The following is a 22,104-nucleotide window of genomic DNA, read 5'->3' on the forward strand; positions in this document are numbered from 1 at the left end:
GGACCACAAGGGCGCGCCATCATGCCCCACTAATTTTTTCTGTTTTTGGTAGAGACGTGTGTCCTTGCTTTTGCTTAGGCTGGTCTCGAACTCCTGAGCTCAATCGATCCTCCCACCTCGGCCTCCCAGAGTGCTAGGATTACAAGTGTGAGCCACCGTGCCCCGCAAAAGCACCCTGTTTAAAAAAGAAAAGGGGGGCGGCGCCTGTGGCTCAGTCGGTAAGGCGCCGGCCTCATATACCGAGGGTGGCGGGTTCAAACCCGGCCCCGGCCAAACTGCAACAAAAAAAAATAGCCAGGCGTTGTGGCGGGCGCCTGTAAGTCCCAGCTACTCGGGAGGCTGAGGCAGGAGAATCGGGTTGGAGGTTGCTGTGAGCTGTGTGATGCCATGGCACTCTACCGAGGGCCATCAAGTGAGACTCTGTCTCTACAAAAAAAAAAAAAAAAGGAAAAAGGTCATCTCGTGCCCAGGATCACCCAGTGATTTAAACCCAGGTGAGCGGAGGGCGATTTAAACCCAGAGGTCGGCAGCAGGACCCCGTGTACCACCATCCCCCACCCCGCGACACACACCGACCCAGCCCCCTGCGCTAAGGCCCGAGGGTGGCAGCGAGCGGCGGGGAACGTGCTGGAAGCAGAGGCCACCGCCTGCCGGCCCGGACGTAAATCATTAGCCCATGGGCGGCCCGAGCGCGGCCCCGCCCCGGGGAGGCAACCTGTGCTCCGGCCTGGAAGCTCTCCGCCTTCTCGGCCACCTGCTGCCCGCCCGCCCGCCTGCGCCGCGCCATGGTGAGCCGGGGAGATCGGGCGCCGCGCAGGGTGGGGAGCGGGAAGGGAGCCGGCGAAGGAGGGTCCCCCGGACCCTTTGCGAAGCCACCGCGTCTCGTCTGTGGAGTCGGGGTCTCCGCCCCACTCTTTGTCGCCGACGGTGCCGGGTGGGAGCCCGGAGAGACGTGGTGGCAGTTCGGGCCCCAGGTAGGCGGGAGGTCAGACCTGACCTTGACTCCCAGGCCAGTGCTCGCTCCCCACCCGTGCTGGGCGCGGAGGGGCATTATAGGGAGCCCGCCGCTGTCGCCCTCAGAGGCACGGTTCTGTTGTGTATTTGGGGGTGCAGGAGAATTAAGTTTGCGTGTTCCTGTGGGTTCTTGGCCCCTGCTTGCTCCACTTTTGAGTACAGGGTCTGGCCAGGACTAAGCCTTATCTGAGGCCTGTGCTCTGCTGTGTGGCGTAGTGGTGGCTCAGGCTCATCCCTCCTCCAGGCTGAGCCACACCCCAGCTTTGAGCTCCCCCATGGAGGGACACATCTCAGGGCCTTTGCTCAGGTGTGCTAGGAGGCTCTGGAAGCTACACCACACACTCCACTCCTGGCCCAGAGGCCTTAGGAGCAGTCAAGCTTGGGTGTTTTGACCAACTGTGACTTAGGGACAGAGGTTAAGTGGGAATGGTCCTGAGGGGCACCAGGCCCCAAGGATGCAGGCTTGGTAATCAGTAACCCCACTGCACACTCCCCAGAGGAGGCTGGGCCTGACTGGTCATTTACTAAGCAAACACAGTCCCTTCCCCCTCTCTGTCCCCAGAGCTGAGAAGGTTTGTCACTTCAGCCCCAGGCTGTGTGACTTGGGGGGGTTCTGGAAGACTCTGCCAAGAAAGGGGAGCCTCCCAGAAATTCACATTCACCCACCCAAGGATCCACCCCTTTCAGAGCCAAGGAAGTAAACAGTGAGTTCTGGTGGCTGGGCAGACTTCTGGTTGCCTGGATACATGGACCAGAATCGCCAGCCACTAGAAAGGGCTGTCTCCTCTGGAGCAGAGCCCTGCTGGGCAGATGATGCAGATCACTGCCGCCATCTCTGTAACTACCCAGAGCAGAGGGGAGGAGAGGGCTGAGCCAGATCAGTCCAGAGAGAGTACATGTTTTTAGGAGAGGGAGGAAAAAGTGGACTTGAAGAGCACTTTGATGCTTCAGCCATGCGAAATGCTACCCCAGGGCCCATCACAAGCCTACTTGTCCCAGGAGGTGTTTTTTAAATGCAGATGATTTTTGCTTATAACAGTGCAGTTTCCTACAGTGTCCTTTGATGAGACTCATCCTTTGATGAGATGATCTGTGAGCTGGAGGTTCTGCCAAGAGAGCTACAGCCACCTGGCTGGGGTGTCCCGTCAGCGGGCTGCCTCCTAAAAGCTGAACTAACCTCCCTCACGTGTGTCCCCAGACCTCATTTTCAGTTCAGCACACTGTTTCTGCCCTGGGGTCTGCTGTTTTAGAAGTCTAGGCTCTTAAGCTAGACCTGGATCCTCCTAGGATAGAACCCTCCTTGCTTCCCTGTATCCTGTAACATTCCACTGTGGCCTGAATTGTGCAGGTTTGGGCTGCCTGGAGGGCACTTTGCACAATAGGTAAAGAGGACAGGGGCACTGGATGTGCCAGTTGTTGCTCTTAGCCAAGTTACTTCTACTTATGGGTCTGAGCTCTAGCCAGAAGAGAACAGAAGATGGAGAACTTGAGGTCCCTAGGCCTGGTGGCTCAGGAGCAGAGGCTGCATGGGAGTGTGGTTGAGTATTTACCAGTGGTGGTGCCAGTGGTTGTCACCTGCCATGTGGCTAAGAATGGTCTGGATGCTTGTTTTATTTATTATTTATTTATTTATTCTGGGACAGAGTCTCACTCTGTGCCCTGGGTAGAGTGCCATGGCATCACCATAGCTCACAGCAACCTCAAACTCCTGGATTCAAGCAATCGTCCTGCTTCAGCCTCCTGAGTAGCTTGGACTACAGGCACCCACCACAATACCCAGCTAGTTTTTTTGTTTTTTTGTTTTTTTCTATTTTTAGTAGAAACAGGGTCTCGCTCTTGCCCAGGCTGGTCTCAGACTCTTGAGCTCAACTAGTCTACCTGCCTCAGCCTCCCAGAGTGCTAGGATTACAGACGTGAGCCACCACACCTGGCCTGGATGCTTATTTTAAAACACCAGTTCCTTTGCCCAGACCTAGGGATGTTGACTTGTAGTCCACACTTTGAAAATGCTGCCTGTGCTGCCACCGACTAAGGGGTGGAGATGGGAGAGCAGTGGAGTCTTTCCCCTCTCTAGGCCAGGGTCCTCTTCAGTGTACAGGGCAGTTACGGTGAGGCACATAGGTCCTGGGGGCAGGGTGGGGAGGAGTGTGCGGCAATGCCAGTCATATGCATGACACTTCCCTGGGGATTTTCCTTCTCTGAATGGATTATAAAACCCAAGACCTGAGAACCTATCTGTGAACAATCCTAGACCCCTCCTCCTGGGCAGGGCCCCAGCTCAGACCTCCTAGGCTATTGCTTAAAAACTTACTGCCCTTTGACTGGTCACCCATGTCTACAGCTGCCAGTGGCAGCTGGCTGATTTCCCCCAAAGGTCTGAGGCCTTCTTTTTTGACCTGTAGAGAAAAATGCCCTTGGGCCTCTGTTTTTTTCCCTCCTCTAGGCTGGCAAAGCACACAGGCTAAGTGCTGAGGAGAGGGACCAGCTGTTGCCAAACCTGAGAGCTGTCGGATGGAATGAGCTGGAAGGCCGTGATGCCATCTTCAAGCAGTTCCATTTCAAAGATTTCAATAGGGTATGGCCCTGGGGTGGGACAGTTTCTGAGAATGGAGCTGATGGTGTCACACTCTAGAACTTGTTCTCTCCCTTCTGTTATCCAAGACTCTCAGACACTACACTACCTGTTACTTGGGTACTGTGCCAGTGGGGACGTTAATTTTCCTGCATAAGCTGCAAAGTATTATCCTTGGGGATTGCAGAGTAGGGAGATGGGTCTTGGGCTGTCTCTACCTGGAACTTTTAGAAATAATCCTCAGAGGAGATAGTTCAGGTAGGAAACAGGTGTACATCTGTAAGGCATTTTATTGCCAAAAGACTGGCCAAACAAAAAAGCCTGTTGTGGTGTTCCCACGTTGTGATCCCAGTAACAGGACTTTCTTCTTAATGCAGGGACAATCTCTAACTCAATCCTGAGAGCCAGTCGCAAGATGTCAAGGGGAGAAATGATTAAAGCAGGAGTGGTCTCCCTGGGTGAAGCTGGCCCATCCCTTTGAATCCAGGCCATTAAAAGGCATCCCAGAGTCTTTTTTCTCAGAACACTAACCTGGTCTCACTTCACTTGAACAGGCTTTTGGGTTCATGACAAGAGTGGCCCTGCAGGCTGAGAAATTGGACCACCATCCAGAATGGTTTAACGTGTACAACAAGGTGAGTGATGCCCTACACCTCTGTCGTGCCCTGCCCCTGTCCAGATCTTGAAAACTCCACTCACTCTGAAGGTCCCTTCACCGTACTTCACTGTGGGCCCTCCTCACCCACAGGTTGACTATCCACTGAATCCATCCACTCATCTGATTCCTGATCTCATTAAGATTGCATATGCCGCCGGGCACAGTGCCTCATGCCTGTAATCCCAGCACTTGGGAAGCCAAGGCGGGTAGATTGCCTGAGCTCACAAGTTCAAGACAAGTCTGAGCAAGAGCCAGACCCCCGACTCTAAAAAAAAATAGCCGGGTGTTGTGGCAGGCACCTGTAGTCCCAGCTATTTGGGAGGCTGAGGCAAGAGACTTGCTAGAGCAGAGTTTGAGGTTGCTGTGAGCTAAGATGCCACGGCACTCTACCAAAGGTAACCAAGTGACTCTGTCTCAAAAAGAAAAAAAAAAAGATTGCATATGCCTAGAATCAACACTGGAAAATTATGTCTCATCACAATCAGAAGAAACGCAAATTAAAACTGTGAGAAACTTGTGGTTGAAGTAGACATTAAAGCAAAACCCCGGGGGGTGTGGGGGTGTGTGCTCCCACTTAATGGGCACAATGTTAGGGTGTATGGCACACTTCTTGGGGGGGGACACAATTATAAGAGGGACTCTACCTAACAATGGAAACAATGTAACTTAATTCTTTGTACCCTCAAATTAACCTGAAACAATAATAATAAAAAAAACACACACGGCTTGGCACCTATGGCTCAAGCAGCTAAGGCGCCAGCCACATACACCTGAGCTGGTGGGTTCGCATCCAGCCCGGGCCCACCAAACAATGACGGCTGCAACCAAAAAATAGCCAGGCATTGTGGCGGGCGCCTGTAGTCCCAGCTACTTGGGAGGCTGAGGCAAGAGAATCGCTTAAGCCCAGGAGTTGGAGGTTGCTGTGAGCTGTGATGCCACAGCACTCCACCCAGGGTGACAGCTTGAGGCTCTGTCTCAAAAAAAAAAAAAAAACCACACACACATATATATATAAATAACATGAAGAAAAAAAAAAAGAAGGCAAAACCTAAGAAAGGAAAAGCTGTGGGACTCAGGCATACTTGTTAATAGCTCTAAATGGTTTTACTCTTTCTGGAGGTACAGAAGAATGAAGAAGTAATACCCATGCAGAGCCAACCTATCAGATTGCTTAACGAATGGAAATAATCATCAGATGCCTAGTGTCTGCCAAGAGCTCTGCTGGACTGTTCATAAAAACCTTAAGGGTGGAAGAGATTATGTTAATGGTAGTGTTTTTTTTTTTTTTAATTTTTTTATTAAATCATAACTGTATACAATGATATGATTATGGGGCATCATACACTCACTTCATAAACCATTTGACACATTTTTATCACAGTGGTTAACATAGCCTTTCCGGCGTTATCTCAGTTACTGTGCAATGGATAGTGTTTTAAGAGCCGGTATTGGTTTTTAGTTTTGTCTTTACCATTTGGATGTTAATTTTTTACCCTATAGCTGAGGTCACCATTAGTTTTGAAAGACACGAGAGATGCAGAAAATAGTCCCCACTGCCGTTACAGACATGTCAGAAAGGGTCCCCAGCACAGACTATACTGAGTGGTTACTACTGCGCTCCTAGTAGGGCTGGGCCCAACAGCTGGTGACTTCTCCGGCTCCTAAGTGAAGTCAGTAGAGTCAGATGGCCCTGCATTTCTGGTTTTGTTTCAGGTCCACATCACCCTGAGCACCCATGAGTGTGCGGGCCTTTCAGAACGGGACATAAACCTGGCCAGTTTCATCGAACAAGTAGCAACGTCCATGTCATAGACCCTGCCCTTCCTCTTTGAATTGCTCAGGGCAAAGGGGTGACTGAACTGGGGAATCCAGGGAGGGAGCTGAGAGCCCTTGGCCCCGAGACCCTGCTGCCGCTGTTGAGGGGTGAGTCCTTGTTATGGGGAGAAGCTCCTAGCATCCCTGCCAACACCAGGAATTTATGCCTTTTCCTTGTGCTGCTCTCTGTCCTTGGGGCTCTGTTATGTTACACTAATTTGAATAAGCTCCCTTCTTTGCACCTTTTCAGCAACAGTAATGGTTTTCTTCCCAGTGTGTCTTGCTCACTTTATAATTCATTTCCCAAGAAGCTGTGATACAGGGTAAAATAAAATCTTATCTTAGAAACCACGTAAACTCCTTCCTATGTGATGGAAACATGTATATTTGTATCTATCAAATAAAACTATTATCACTTGATCTCAAGCTGTAGAACATGCTTTTCCAAGAGTCAAACCAAATTGGAGTCAAGTAGGCCCTAAAAGCACTTAGTACGAGGCACTGTTCAAGGTACTGGGAGAAAGAGAGGGACCAGACCACTTGGACTTCAGGTTCATTATCATCTAGGGGAACCAGACAGTGAAACAATTAACTATTACCAGACAAGCTAATTAAGTTAATGCTGCATGGCGGGAAAGAATGAGCTAAGGAGAATACAAATGATTAATGCTGACAAAGGCAAACCTGGAAGCTTTCATTTGAGTTATGCTTTCATTTGAGTTATGCTTCAGAGACCTGAGTGGAGGGCGGTGCCTGTGGCTCAGTCGGTAGGGCACCGGCCCCATATACTGAGGGTGGCGGGTTCAAACCCGGCCCCGGCCAAACTGCGACCAAAAAATAGCCGGGCATTGTGGCGGGCGCCTATAGTCCCAGCTACTTGGGAGGCTGAGGCAAGAGAATCGCTTAAGCCCAGGAGTTGGAGGTTGCTGTGAGCTGTGTGAGGCCACGGCACTCTACCGAGGGCCATAAAGTGAGACTCTGTCTCTACAAAAAAAAAAAGCCCTGAGTGGAATCATTAAGAGGCAGAAATGGCTGAAGGAGCATCATGAACACAGATACTTACTGAATGTGATGCAAAGGAAATGCTCATGGGAACATTATGGATTTCAGGTTGGGATTAGGGATATTCAACCTAATATTCCCAAATCCAAAATCTGAAACACTTCTTGTCCCAAGCCTTTCAGATCAAGGATACTCAACTTGTACCTTCTGCCTGGCTTGAGGGCTCATTTTTTTTTTGTAGAGACAGAGTCTCACTGTATCGCCCTCGGTAGAGTGCCGTGGCGTCACACGGCTCACAGCAACCTCCAACTCTTGGGCTTACGCGAGTCTCTTGCCTCAGCCTCCCGAGCAGCTGGGACTACAGGCGCCCGCCACAACGCCCGGCCATTTTTTTTTTTTTTTTTTTTTGGTTGCAGTTTGGCCGGGGCTGGGTCCGAACCCGCCACCCTCGGCATATGGGGCCGGCGCCCTACTCACTGAGCCACAGGCGCCGCCTTGAGGGCTCATTTTATGTGTTAACTTGACTGGACCATGAGGAGCCCAGACACTTGGTCAAACATTACTTATGGTGTTTCTGAATGAGATTAACATTTGAACCAGTAGACTGGAGTAAAGCAGATTGCCCTCCGTAATGCGGGTGGGTCTCACTCAACTTAGTTGAAGCCTGTGTAGACTAAAAGGGCTGACCCCCCTCCCCCATAAGAGGGAACTCCTGTCTTGGGCTGGAACAATAGTCTTTTCTTGCTTTTGGACTCAACTACAACATCCACTCTTCCTGGGTCCCAAACCTGTGGGCCTCTGGAGTGGAACTATACTATCACAGGCTCTCCTGGATCTTCAGCTTGCCAACGCCAGATCGTGGGATTTCTCATACTCCATTATCATATAAGCCAATTCCTTACAATGAATCTTTTATGTGTATATTGACTGTTTCTCTGGAGAACCCTGACTGGCCTATTAACATCAGATGGGGAGATTTCTAATCCTGGTGATCTCTGCAGTTTCTTAGACACTTAGCAAAGGCCTCCAGGCTTGCCTGCTTTGACTCTACAAGAGAGAAGGCACAGCATAGGAGCTATATATCATTGGAGCAGTTAAGGAGCTGGTTTTCACCAGATTTGGGAGAAGGACACTGAGAGTCTCATCCCTAGCCCTGTATGCACGCCACACAAATATCACATCACGTTATGGCATGACGCAGAGACCAGGAAGCTCTCTTCCCAACAGTTCTCACCTAGACTCCTACCCTGAAGCACTCCCTGAGTACTAAGCTGATTTGCAAATGCCAGGGTCACTTGGAGCAGGCATCTAGCAAAGTCACAACCCTGTCAACCTGGATGAGTCAGTACCCCAAGGGTCAGAAAAGAGGCAAAGGTTGGTGGTTGAAACAAGTGTATTGTTGATAAGAGGGCTTAGTGGAACCTCCTTCTTATCCTATGCACTAGTAAAAGATTATCAGTACTTATGTCGATAGCGATTTAACATCAAGACTCGTAAGATACAGACAATGGTCTCCCATCCACTCCACTTCTCACTTACATTTTTCTAAGTGTGCTTTGATCTCATGGCTGAGGATTAGCGCACAGAAGACACCAGACATAGGGGCATGGACTGCCTTATGTTCCTGCCTCTGCTTGTTATCATGGTTGAAAAATGCCACCACAGGTGGCACTATAGTTATATGAAGTGTTTTTATGTGGGACAAAGACACGGGCAACACTTTTTAGAAATAGATTTATTTAAAATTAATCCAAATAATTAAAATGATAGGACATTAAAGATAAAACAGATTATGGTTAAAAGAAAAGCACAAGGCAATTAAATCTCCTAAGCAAGAAAAGATTCTCAAAAACCTGATTGGGTAGCTGTCAAATTAGGCCCCAGTCCTTACTTCTATCACTACACAGTCTAGCTGAAAGCTGCTCATTGCTACCAAGATCCCACAGAGCAGGCAAAGGGGCTCTCAGCTGAAGGGAGCAGATACAAGCATCCCAGACAGAGCTTCTTAGACAGACCAGGCCTCATCCTCCAAGAATGTCTTGTCCCTCTTTCCCCGGCAAGGGTGGAGCACATATGGCCCCCAACCAAATCCAGACTTCACAGAACAAATGCCTTTATAAAAGGATTTGTTCTGTAAAAACAGGATTCAATCAATAGGCTGTACTCAAGGATCCCACATGGTCCTGAGGCTGCAGGTTCCTTACCCCTGTGCCAGGTGCCCCAGGGAAGGAGGCCATTTGGCAAAAAACTATAGCAAAGGGAGCATTCCTTGGCTTGATTCTGGCCAGGTCTGAATGGGCCAAAAGCCAAAATGAAAAGCTGGGTTCCCCGAATGACAGCTTTCAGATCCTGACTAACTCTTTGGATTTTTTATTTATGGAACAAGATGCCCTACCATTTTACACGTGTGATGATCATCTGAGGAACTCTATCAGACCCTAAACCAAATGCAGGGCTTGAAGTCAGTGTCCTTTGGTTCCACAGAGCCACACTGCCCAGGTGGCTGGAGACCACCAAGATGGACTCAATCTATCATGCAGGTGTAAGCAGAGCACATGATGAAGATGGCAGAAAATATGACAGGGCCCTGGCCCTAGGGAACTAAGGACCTGAATTCCAGACCTCCCTAAAACAGATAGGACCACCATTCCTGATGTGGTGACCACTCAGCTACCTATGAAAGCGCCTGGAAATGAGCCAGATTGCTGCTCTCCCATCTGTTTACTGGCCCTGGCCACTGGTCGCACACCCCGCTCACCACCAGGGGGCGGTCTCTCCCTAGCAGCCCATTCACCCAGTTTGTGATCTCCTGTGTGTGCCGAAGCTGTGAAATGAATGCAAACATCCATGCTGATTACAGTCTGGGTCATTTAATTATTTAATTACATTTTAAGAAATTATTGCTGCAATTAGGAAGGAAACATTGAGATGGGAAGGGGGGAGGTTAGAAGAAAAGAGAGAAAATTTAAAAGAAGCAAGTACCATCTTCCAAGTATAAAACTGGTAATATTAAAAGTGACATGGCAGTATATTCACAACCACTTACTTCTAATGCAGTAACAAGACAGTACAGTTTCTGCCACAGACTAGACATTACTATGTGCACACACAGATGCACAAACACACAAAATGAAAGTATATGAGTGTTAAGTCACACTAAGGCTCCTAATCATAAATTTAAGTGGCTACAGTAGGTCCCTTTGAAAAACACCAATGTTGTCATAGTGCAGAAGTAGTAAGTGGCTCTGGGGCCTGGTCCTGGGGAGACACTGGAAACACCCGCACACTCAGCAGGGCCCACGCTTCTCTCCACCGCAGCTGGCACACCGCAGCCATAGTGGTACCCGCTGCACTCCGCACTGAGGTTTGGGACTTCTCTGGACTTCCTTCAGTGTCATGCACTGGAGACCCGAGAAGATTCACACCAACCTCTGACCACAGCTACTCTCTCAAGGAGGTGCCTGCCAGTTCAGTAACTGGGAGGAAACATGTGACTCCCTTGTCCTAAGGATCTCAGCTTCTTCCTCTGACACGGATACACCCAAACATCAACCACTTCTGGAACCCACAACGCACTGCAGAACAAACGGGAAGTAATCACACACATACATACCCTACCAGCCCTGCAGTAACAAGGCCAGCTCGTCACAGTTGCTGGGTAACAGGTACAGTGCTACAGAACACTTGAGACAAATGCACTAAAAAGCTTGAGGAAAAGTCCGGTAGTCTTGGCTCTTTCAGCCAGCACTCCCAGTGGGGGAGGCTAAAGGATCCCAGCCTGGAGAGGCTGAACGTTCAGGAGTCCCTGAGATGGGGAATGGAACAGAGGAAAGTTTCTTCTGACATGTCCTAAGTCTCCCCTACCCACATAGAAACTTCAAAGACTGATCCATTTCCCCTGCGGCCTGGGCCAGGAAGAGCTCACCGCTCACTGCTGAGAAGGCACATGATACTATGTCATTAGAGCAGGACAGTAGCTCAACCTAGACCAGCGTCCCCTATAGGGGAGAAGAGGGTAGGAAGTGGGTGCAGAGTCTGGTCCTGTCCCTGCACCACCCTGAGCAACAAGTCTTATGAAGGAATTCTGGGCCTAGGCCACAATGGCTGCCTGCCATCGGGCTTTCCTATCCCAAAATGTTTATGTCCTTTTGCTGCTCCCTTTTGGGGGGCTGAGAAGCACCCAGTACCTGAAGCTAAGTACTTTTGGACATTGAATAAAGGCGGGGGTGGGGGCAGAAAGAACACACTTAGCAAAAAGAAAACCTTTCACACCTTCCTCGCATCCACCTAGGGTAAGGCAAGGCAACTTGTGAAGGTGCTTTGAGCTGTGCCTTCAAGCAAACATATTTACATTACATGATGGCTTAAAGCAATGGCGGGGTAGACAACCACCAACTTGGGTGATACATATTTGAATCTGGGTATCATCCTACTCTGATATTCAGAAAAGTGTAGAAAAGGGTCTGGTTTTTGCTCATCACCAATCCAGAAGAAGGCTCAGGTGTGCTCTGACTACTGCCAATTCAGGGCAGCTGCACTGCAGCCAGAAGGTCCTAGATTCTCTGGAAAGAATATCTCTTCCTAGTCCATGAGAACAAGAACAGATCAATGGGAGCATCACTTCAAACAAGAGTCTGCAAAGATGGTGACAACCATGTCAAACGGGGACTGCAAGCACAGAAAAGACCACTCCAAATGGACCACCCCAAACCCTGCCTTGGTAGACTAAGCAAGTCCTACATAATAGAGAACAATGGCCTGGTGGATGTGTGTCCTGGAAAAATAAAAGTGATTCTAAGAGAGACAACTAACCTCCTCCTAAGAGAAGGGCTGAATGAGCCTCCTGCTTAAAGTGTAATTAACACCCAGCTGGGGAAACATCTGTTACATAGTGCTTCCTATCTGACCAGCCAAAACATCTGCCTGAGATAACAAATAAACCCTTATGCTATTCATAAAAGTACCCCAGCTTCCCTAAGGAATCAGGACAGGTCAGAGCCACCATACAATGATAAAGTGAAATTAAAAGCTAAAGAAGTTAGAGGAGGAAATGATAACAATTCCTACAGTAACATTTCTAAACAAGGGCAAAATCATCACATTATGGAATCCTTCTAAGTCTTCAAATTAAAAAAACACAAAAAGATGACAAAAGGAGGAATAAGAATCCTGAGGATCAAGCTGTCTTGTGGTCATCTTGTGCTCTATGGAGCAAGACCAGATGTCTCAGTTTTGCATGACCTGTTCCATACCCCAGAACCTTCTGAAGTCCAGAAGCCCCTTGGGACTAGAAAGGGTCCAAGTTCAGCGGGGTTTTGGAGAGCCGTTTATTTGGCTGCCCTGGATGTCAGAGTCTGTGGTGTACAAGTTGTCCAAGAAGACCGAGGTTAATTCCGCAACCAGATTCCTGTCAGAGATTGTCTGGGCCATGCCGTAGATGGCACCCTATAAATCCAATTAATGACATAGTTAGTGAGGATGCAGACAGGAATAAGGACAAGACTGGCAACATTCCCCTCCTCTGCCAGTCCCAGCTTTTCACTTGTGCCACACACACACACTGTCCATTTCCACCCAGAGCATCCCATCATCATTTTGTCAGAAAAACAGCTGGCATAGTCAATTTTTCATAGGTACTTTCCAGACTGTCTTTCTGCATAATGGAACTATTCCATGAGATTTGACGTAAAAAATTACAGAGAAAACATGTTTATTGCCTTCCCTATGTCAAATTTTTCTTTTCCAATGGACACTACTACCACCTTCTTTTGTGAAGCCATTTCTAATTTACAAGGTGCTTTATATTCAGAGGGTACAAAAAAATGTATACACATTTTAAGAAGGGAAAAAACTGGGTGAGATGTGGTGGCTCACACCTGTAGTCCTAGCACTCTGGAAAGTCAAGGTGGGTAGATCACCTGACCTCAGGAGTTGGAGATCAGCCGGAGCAATAGCAAGACCTCGCCGCTACTAAAAACAGAAAAACTAGTTAGGTGCTGTGGTGGGTACCTGTAGTCCCAGCTACCCCAGAGACTGAGGCATGGGGTTCACCTGAGCCTAAGAGTCTGAGGTTGCTGTGAACTAGGAAGCCACAGCACTCTACCCAGGGCACAAAGTTAGACTCTATCTCAAAAAAAAAAAAAAAAAGAAAAGAAAAGAAAAAACTGTGTTAAAATTGTAATATTCAAGTCACATTTGACTTCCACAATTATAAGAGACATGTAAGATAACAAACGTTATCAGTTTATATTATTACACTTTAATACAGGTTTTTTTCTTTTTTAAAAGGTGTATACATCTTTTTGGTACTCTCTGTATAGTATGTCTCACTTGAGATTTCCAACAGCCCTGGGAATGGGTGGGGCAGAGATCACGGGCTCCAAATAATAGATAAAGAGTTTAGAGGCAGGAACAGACTCCAGGTCATCTGATTCTTTCCAATGTTTCACCAACTCCTGAATTTCCAAGGGAAGAAAAAATTCTAAGTGTCCCTACCATTCCTGTGGTCCTTGCTTTAGGATTCTTCATGATTTGAGTGACAGATTCCCGGATGTCCTTTAGGAATTGTATGGCTATTCGCTTCCGGGCATGTACTAATGTGATACAGAAATGAACACTATGGGAGAAGAGAGATGAACACTGAAAAAATAAAGCATGTTCTAAAACAAAACAACCCAATACAGGAATTTATTGGTTGCCTCTTTGCATTACTTCTGGCAAGCATAGTCATCCAAGTTGCTCCCAGCCCAGGGACTTGGGGCTCTCAAATATTTGGATTGTCCAGCATAGGCTGCCACCAGGCCTCTAAGAATGATGAAGAACCATCCTGCTAGATGGCATAGCTGGTCATCTGTCCCGCCCCTTCCCTCACAATCAGTACTCCTTCAAGGTAGGGCCACTGCTACATATTCCCCCCCTCTGCCAGGACACTTCTGTGTTAGACAATCAGCCTCCTGGGCCCTTGTGGGGATAGGGCCACAAGGCTTGGGTCTTGAAGGACTTCAGGGCAAACAAAAATTAACTCACCCTGGAGGGAGGACAGGGTTTAGCGGAATGTGAAGAGGAAAAGTAATGGTCTAGATGGGATTGGCAACAGGCCAACCAGGGAAAAGGGAAGTTGTCCACAGAGGAGAGGACAGACCTACTAAGGTAGAGCAGAGCACTAAAGGCATCATGGAAGATTAGGTTGGAAAGGCAGATTAAAGAAGACAATACAGACATGAAGGATCAGAGACCCTCTGAAGATTCTGAACTACATATGAGTCCGACAATTAAGTTTGCAAACTTATCCTATAATAAGTGCTACATATCTCAGTGCTGAAAATCGCCACAGTCAACTTTGAAGTACTTCCGTTGGGAAGCTGTGCACTGATGTCAGTGCCTAGTCCACCTCTCAAGGTACTTTTTCTAGGATGAGTTCGTAAGCTTCATTGTTGGACCTCGTATTATCCAGGCCACATTTTTTTTTTTTGAGACAGAGTCTCACTTTCTTGCCCCCAGTAGAGTGCCATGGCACTACAGCTCCTCAAGTGATCCTCTTGCCTCAGCCTCCCAAGTAGCGGAGACTACAGGCTCCCACCACAATGCCCAGCTATTTTTTTTTAGAGACAGGGTCCTGCTCTTGCTGGGGTTGGTCTCAAATTCGTGAACTTAAGCAATCCACCCATCACAGCCTCCCAGAGCGCTGGAATTAAAGGCATGAGCCACTGCACCCGGCCACGCAACAAGTATTTTGTAAGAGCAATCTGACGGCTGTGTACAAGGCAGACTGAAGAGTGCAGAGGCTACAGAATGAGAGGAAATGCCCACGAGTGACCACTGGTCTCAAGAGACGGTCATCTGATTCTGCCAGAGTTTAAAGCTAATGATCTTGTTTTTTAAAGCTAATGATCTTGTATATTTAATGACTCCAGGTGGCAAAATCGAAATCCTTTAGATCTACAGTTGCTACCAAAGTGCTAGGCTCAAGCAAAGCCTCTACCTCAGGTTACCTTGCTACCTAAGTTCTTCTAAAGTCATGGAGTAAGGCCAGGCGCAGTGGCTCACGCCTGTAATTCTAGCACTCTGGGAGGCCGAGGCAGATGGATTGTCCTGAGCTCATGAGTTCGAGACCAGCCTGAGCAAGAGTTAAGACACTCCCCCACCCCACTCTAAAAACAAAAAACAGCCAGGCATTGTAGCAGGAACCTTAGGGAGGCTGAGGCAAAAGAATCACTTAAGCCCAAGAGTTTGAGGTTGCTATGAGCTGTGATGCCACCATGGCACTCTACCAAGGGTGACAAAGTGAGACCCTAATCTCAAAAAAAAAAAAAAAAAAAAGTCACGTAGCAAAAGAAGGAAAAGAGGCTACTTCATACTTACCTAGGTGGGAATTGCAACTGGTTCAAGTGCCAGCCCTTAGCAGTCATCAGGTTAGATAATCGGTAGATGTCAAAATCATGGGAGCCCAAAGCAATGACTGATACTTGGGGATTCCCCAAAACAAAGATGCCTTTGATATTTTCTAGTCTTAAAACAAAAAGAGAAGCAAAAGGAAATTCAGCCATAAATATTCCTCTGTTCATCATCTCTTAAATCATCCAAAGTGATAATGAATGTCATCAATTCTTTGGGGCTTTAGTCTTCTTATCTTCTAACATAAGAAAGCTAGACTGTGATCGGCGGTTCTTATGGAGATCAGAATCAGACAGAAACTAAAAACATTCCAAGGCTCAAACCCCACCTAGATCTAACCAATTAGAATCACTGATTTCTAATGTGTCTACCCAACTCCCAATTACATTCCCCTAGAGGCATCTGAGGCATAAATGACGTAATAAAAAAAATTTTCTGGAAAAATAATCCCTCTATTTCTATGGTCCTAAAAAGTTGTATTTAATTCCTAAAGTGAGAAATGGTACAGCAGTTCTCATCAGATGGCCCATCAGAACTACATGAGTACCTTTTTCAAATGAGAAATGCCTATGAGCAGCTTTCCTTACCCCTCAAGATTCTGAAAAGGTCTCCCAATCCTGGTGACACACATGCAGGCAGGTCATCCAGGAATAGATCCATTAGACACAGCACATAGCCAGTTGTGGCCTTGGCTTACCCCCAGATTTTATCACACTCCTTTTCCATTCCTTCTGACCTATTTACAATTCTTTTCTTATTCCATCAATTCTTTAAGTATGATTTCTATACCAGTAGCCTGAGTATCTCCTGGGAATTTGCTAGAAATGGAAATCCTCAGAACCTATCCCAGGTCTATTAAATGAGAAACTCTAGGAGTGTTTCACCAAGGCCTCCAATGATGGGATGCATGCTCAAATTTGGAAGCATCTATCTTAACCGTTCAACAGTACGTTAGCATGAGGCTAAGAGATGTCAGTTATTGAGACATCCTTAGATATGAGACAACCTTCAAATGAAGCCCCTTCTCTGAATCCAAAAGTCACAGCAGAGAAAGAGAGCTTCTCCCAGGCCAGAACCACAATCTTAAGCTGCTGTCTTAAACTCTTGACTTCTTGAGAGATGGCAAACAGGCTAGGGTATGGGTACTTAGCCAGGCTGATGTCTTGAGCCTACTAGTGGAAAAAGCAAAGGACAAAGTAGAATCCCAATCTCCCACACGTACTCTGACTTGAGGAAGCGAGCAGTTTTGATGGTCTGTTTGGTAGCTTCAACATAGCCGTCCTCACCCAAGTGCATTAAGGCAGCCCAACAGGCTGCACTAATGCCACCAGGCCGTGAGCCTGCAATGGTTGGGGAAGCGTAGATGCCACCCTGCCAATCCGGAGCAACGAAGAACTGATAGTTCCTGTACTTCTTGTCACTGTATAACACCAGCGAAGAGCCTTTGGGGGCGTAGCCGTACTGAGGGGGAGAAGCAGAGAGTGAGAGCACAGTTCTGACTGGCAGATCCTGTCCCCAAACTCCCATTAAGCAAAGGAATTCTTAGTGTCGGTTTCCCTGCAATTTCCACTCACATTAAGGATTCAAACTTAAAATAGAAGAGAATAGAAGGAATTTAAGGCATAAAGTTTAAATTCTCTATGTTAGGGACGAGGAATCTGGAGGCCCGGAGAAGAACACTGTCTTCCCCAGTTAACAGATTTATTCCATCTCTTGCCCAGCATGTGGTTTTTCTTATTTAAAATACTTTTCTGGGGCAGTATGTCAGGATGGAAATAAAGGTACATTTCCAGTGGAAGCCAGGAAAGGATGGAATTTAAGTCACCAAGAGCAACTTTTGAAATCACCATCTGACACTCTTCCCATCTTTTTTTGCTTAGTATTATACTTCTTCCTTTTTTAAGAACATAATGTTGTTCAGAATCTAAAAGTTACTTAATCCAGCTTTAAAATTAATTATGTAATTGGCTTCCTTATAGAAAATGTATCTTTTGCATTAACTCTCACGTGGAATTTCATTCTCTCAATCACACAGAAATGGATGGTTAAGGAAAAAAGGCAAAGTAGCTATTTTGGGTGGAAGGGAAAACCAGATTCTAACTAATCATCTATCTGCTGCACATCATTTAAAGTTTGAAAAACAAGTCTTTACTATGCTTGAGTTTGAAACAAGCTCTGAAAATGCAATCGAAACAAGACACATATTCCTGAAGTTGCTAATACTTCTTCCACATCTGAATATATGTGTAAAGAGCTCCCAACCGATCTAGACTTCGTGTGAGTCCTCAAAGGTGACAGGCATGGACATTTCCAAGATTGTAAGCTCAACATTCCTCAGCTCATGGGCGCCCCCCTTCTCCCAAGGGACTCTTCCAACAGCAAACTCCTGTCACCCAGGTTCAACCCTGCTGGGAGCTCCAACAGCAACCTTCACCTCCTCCACTCTCTACTTCAAATAATCTCAAGCCTTCAGGGAACTTTTTTTTTTTTAAACAAGGACCACTACGCTAGTGTGTTCCAGTTACATACAATCAGTGAATACAGAAATCCTCTTAGCCAATGAGATAAAAGTAATAGGTCCCTTTGCACTCTTGTCTGTCACCTGTCCTACTATACCCCATTACCTGAACCAGGTGGCCTGGTGAGAGCAAAGAATTATATTTAATTTCACACTCTGGAGGACCAATTAATTTTTTGTCAATAATAGTCAAAATAACTAACTGTTAACACCTGAGCTCCTCCTTAGCTCACCTTATGGGTATCGGCTGAAATGCTGGTCACACCTTTCACCCGGAAATCAAATGGTTGCTCCAGTGGGTATCCTGCTTTCTCCATAAAGATGATGAGGAAGCCCCCCAGACAAGCGTCTACGTGAAGAGGTATTTTGTATTTGACGGCCAGCTTGTTCCAATAAACAAACAACATAAGAGAATTTCACTTATTGTCCCATAATAAAAACTTTGCAGGGCACAAATGGAAAGGTGGGCTATAAACACAGACTATCTTGTACTCTGCTTACCATGATTTAAAAAACTGGATATTTTTGATAGTTCTAACAAAGTTTATCTTTCAAACACATTTTGACTTCAAAATAATTCGTCTGAAATGTGATAGCTATTTTATATTTTAATATACATGACTTTAAACTCCCTGCAAAAGCAAGCAGGGAATGAGTCACAGGTATTGAAGCTGCCCAGTCCTGCTTCAGTCTTGTGGGAGGAGCAGGTGCTGTGGGGCAGCCTGTGGAGTGTTACACCCTCTGGTGGGCACCTTCCTCCCTGCAGACAACTTCCTGATCTCAGTCTAAAAGTCACTACTATTTCAGGACCACCAAAAGAAAGGACAAGGCTAGTACTGTCCCTCCCCCAGAGCAGAGACTAGCTAGCAACTTTCAGTTTCTAAATAGAGCTGTAAGGTTTACCCTCAGGCTGACGAGAGCTACGCATCACTACTGTGATCAAACCTAGAATCCAAATCATTTCTATCTGCCAAATCCTGAACCATGAGCTTCTACTTTTAAAATCTCAATTTGACTGCCATAATAGCGCATTTCTCTCCCATACCTGGGCCACTTCAGGGATAGGATCTATCACACCGTGAGCAAACTGCGGGGCAGAACACACGAGCATGGCGGTGTTACTGGAGATGGCTCTCCTCATCGCCTAGGGATTTAAAGTTTAAAGAGAAATGAAAGTCTATGTCACAATTACTGTTCTCCTCTGCTGCCAGAAGCAATCTGGGAGGCTAGCTCAGAGTCCAGTTCCACTAAGCCAGTGATTTTCAACCAGTGTGCTGTGAGAGGATCTTAGGTATGCTACGGAAATTTTTCAAGATCATTAATTAAATTCTTTCCGAAAGTAGTTCAAAGCACAGTAAGTACATTCTTTTTTTTTTTTTTTTTTTACTTTTTTTTTTAATCAACATAATTTAAGAGTGCCACAGAAGTTTAACCACAGGTTCAAGTCTGCTGTGAGATAAAAAAGGTTGAAAAACAATGCACTAAGGCCTTCACTGCACCATTCCAACCAGGGAGAAGACCACCTCTCCACCATGGCAGCAGGACATAAGCAAATCCAGACAGGTCCATTTGGGGAAAATAGCCTGAGAGCACAAAATAAGTACAATACACTCACTGTGGGGGCAACAACAATATGAAGCTAAGAGGCAGAGAGTCAAATATGAGCCCTTACCCCACAACCAAGCAGTGAAACCCTGAGTAAACTACTTCACTGCACACTGCTTCCTCATCTTTGAGTTGCAATATGAAAATAAATTTGCCGACCTCCCTGGACTGTCACAAGGACCAAATGTGATTCTGATACCACTCTGACTGGAAAGGTCCTCTACACAAATGTGAGAGATAAAAATAATGACTATTATTGTAACAACGATACTAACTCAGTCCAATCAAAACCACAGTGAGAGTCTTAGAGCAAGTTAGTCCACGCTCTTTAACAAATACAGAAAAGAAAGGGAAGTGATGGTGTTGATAACAAAACCCAGGTCTTTAAACTCCCAAGTTAGGGATGAGACCTTTTCCCTTTTAGATTTGGTGCAATTTTGACATTCTGGCTGCCCAGAGCTGGTCTGCGTGTGACTGGAGAAGCTGGTCAGTTAGCTGCACTTCCCACTCTCGGAGCACAGGACAGCAGACCCTCCAGGGGGACTCACCCGCACATCCACCTCCATCATCTTGGTCAGTGGGACCCGCACAATCTTCATACCAAAATAATGGGCTGCTTTGTCAAATGCAGAATGAGCACTTTGAGGAACCACACTAGATGACAGGAAAGAAGACAATGATGAAAGTCAGGCCAAAATAGGATTCAAGAGAGAACACAGCAGTTTACTAAATCATTAAGAGTAAACTTCGGCTCATTTTTCTTCAAATTATTTTAACTGCTTATATTACTATACTTTTCAAGAATAAACAAAAGCAGCCAATTGATTTTCTGTAGAAACCTTCTTCCTACTATTTAGGAAATCATTTTGACAATAGGAAGGGGGATCCAAAGGGATCCAAAGCATCATGTAGGCTGACAGGTGGAAGTTAAGGGACAGAGCATATGGATTAGAGCAATCTAAGGTAGAGCTTTCTAATGGCCATCTAGCCAAAGACAGGTACCTCAATGGGAAGCAAGCCTCCTGACTCAGGTTCAAGCAGAAACATATGTCTGCTGGCAAATATGCTAAAGCCACAGGCATGCACCGGATCAGTAGGAAGACCATGAGTCTAAGGAACTAAAATCCCCATTTCTCTTACAAATTTGGGAGTAGGTGGCGCCTGTGGCTCAAAGAGTAGAATGCCAGTCCCATATGCCGGAGGTGGTGGGTTCAAACCCAGCCCCGGCCAAAAACCACAAAAAAAAAAAAAAAATTTGGGAGTAGTGTTTCAAACAGTGTTGAAAGAGGAAAAGGGGTCATAGGTAAATATTTGCTTTCAGATGTCCCTCAGTTTCTCCACAATTACAATTTATCTGTTCTCTTAAAGGAAGAAAAAAATTTTCTAGTGCTGAATAAGTACCAAGACCTGAAGATGTTCATCTGGAAAAAGAATGGCAGCCTGACTTATTCTTGTAGGCAAAGTATGAGTCCCAGCATGAGACCACGTGCAACAAAACCCCTTAGTCACTGATGCTTGTGGGGAAAACATTAACTCAAAAGATGTAGCATAAACATACTGTACAAGGAGAGGGTCTAGAAAACAAAAAACCAAACATAGAAATTACGTTCATAATGGCAATGTGAGTAAATATCAAAAGGATTTTTATTTTTTCCCCCAGAAAAGAATCCTCAGAAAAATATTCTTAGATAGTACTCTGAGATAATATATAATATTTAAGTAACTTTCATTGAACTAAGAACGTAGAGAGCTTTCCTCAGACTCCAGATAATTTATAATAAATATCACAGGATTCAAAGATGTAGTCTGCTAACTCTGTCACTTTTGGGAAAAGGATCTTATTCGTGCTTATAATATATACTATGTATAAATGTGAGGGGTTAGGAATGATCTTTAAAAATCACTGGCTGACCATTTAGAATTTTACTGACTATGAAAGGATAAGGATAGGAGGGCCGGGACAGGGAGAAGGAGGACTGGAATTGCCAGAGGAAGAGAAGCAGGAAAACAGACCACCAGGTGCTTACTTCAGCAGCACATATACCAAAAATGCCAGGCGCTGTGGCTCACACCTATCATCCCAGAACTCTGGGAGGCCAAGGCAGGTGGACTGCCCAGCTAACAGGTTCGAGACCAGCCTGATCCACAGTGAGACCTCATCTCTAAAACTACCCAGGTGTTTGCCTGTAGTCCCAGTTACTTGGGCGGCTGAGGCAAAAGTATCACTTAAACCCAAGAATTTGAGGTTGCTGTGAACTATAACACCACAGCACTCTACCAAGGGCAACAAAGTGAGACTCTGTCTCCAAAAAAAAAGAAAGAAAGAAAGAAAATAGACTATCAGGCTCTGTTTCTGTTTCATACAGCAGTACTCCAAACAAACAAATCTAAAAGGAAAACAACCACGCACACGTACATTTCTGGAGTTCTGATACCCTTCTCAAAGGCCAGGTCCCGATAAGCTTTGCAGGCCATCAGTATGCTTTCTGTACCCCCAGAGGTCACCTGTAAGAAAGGAGAGAGGCC

The 22,104-nt window shown here is 46.3% G+C and overlaps 3 protein-coding genes across 4 annotated transcripts in view; 1 reads left to right on the top strand and 2 right to left on the bottom strand.

Moving 5' to 3' along the window:
• Positions 1–643: 643 nt before the first annotated feature.
• On the top strand, positions 644–6,479 carry PCBD1 (pterin-4 alpha-carbinolamine dehydratase 1). The gene is made up of 4 exons (XM_053582762.1): positions 644–788; positions 3,458–3,589; positions 4,141–4,221; positions 5,958–6,479. Exons 1-4 carry the CDS (start codon positions 786–788, stop codon positions 6,054–6,056), a joined length of 315 nt encoding a protein of 104 aa, XP_053438737.1. The 5' UTR covers positions 644–785; the 3' UTR covers positions 6,057–6,479.
• PALD1 (phosphatase domain containing paladin 1) overlaps positions 4,955–22,104 on the bottom strand; it is a 361,757-nt gene continuing 344,607 nt past the window's right edge. Inside the window, exon 21 of the transcript XR_008378710.1 lies at positions 4,955–4,969. The gene's annotated coding sequence lies outside the window, so the exon portion shown is untranslated. The remainder of the gene's footprint in view (positions 4,970–22,104) is intronic.
• SGPL1 (sphingosine-1-phosphate lyase 1) overlaps positions 9,925–22,104 on the bottom strand; it is a 58,478-nt gene continuing 46,298 nt past the window's right edge. The window contains exons 8-15 of one of the 2 annotated variants that reach the window (XM_053582756.1): positions 21,995–22,083; positions 20,127–20,232; positions 19,019–19,117; positions 18,207–18,356; positions 16,678–16,916; positions 15,423–15,569; positions 13,557–13,677; positions 9,925–12,506 (exon numbers count right to left, since the gene is read on the bottom strand). In XM_053582756.1, the coding sequence (XP_053438731.1) occupies positions 12,366–12,506; positions 13,557–13,677; positions 15,423–15,569; positions 16,678–16,916; positions 18,207–18,356; positions 19,019–19,117; positions 20,127–20,232; positions 21,995–22,083 (1,092 nt within the window). In that variant the 3' untranslated portion in view covers positions 9,925–12,365. The remainder of the gene's footprint in view (positions 12,507–13,556; positions 13,678–15,422; positions 15,570–16,677; positions 16,917–18,206; positions 18,357–19,018; positions 19,118–20,126; positions 20,233–21,994; positions 22,084–22,104) is intronic. The other variant, XM_053582758.1, reaches the window with a different exon arrangement.

The sequence above is a fragment of the Nycticebus coucang genome, chromosome 3 (assembly GCF_027406575.1).
Source record: "Nycticebus coucang isolate mNycCou1 chromosome 3, mNycCou1.pri, whole genome shotgun sequence".
NCBI classification, from domain to species: domain Eukaryota; kingdom Metazoa; phylum Chordata; class Mammalia; order Primates; family Lorisidae; genus Nycticebus; species Nycticebus coucang.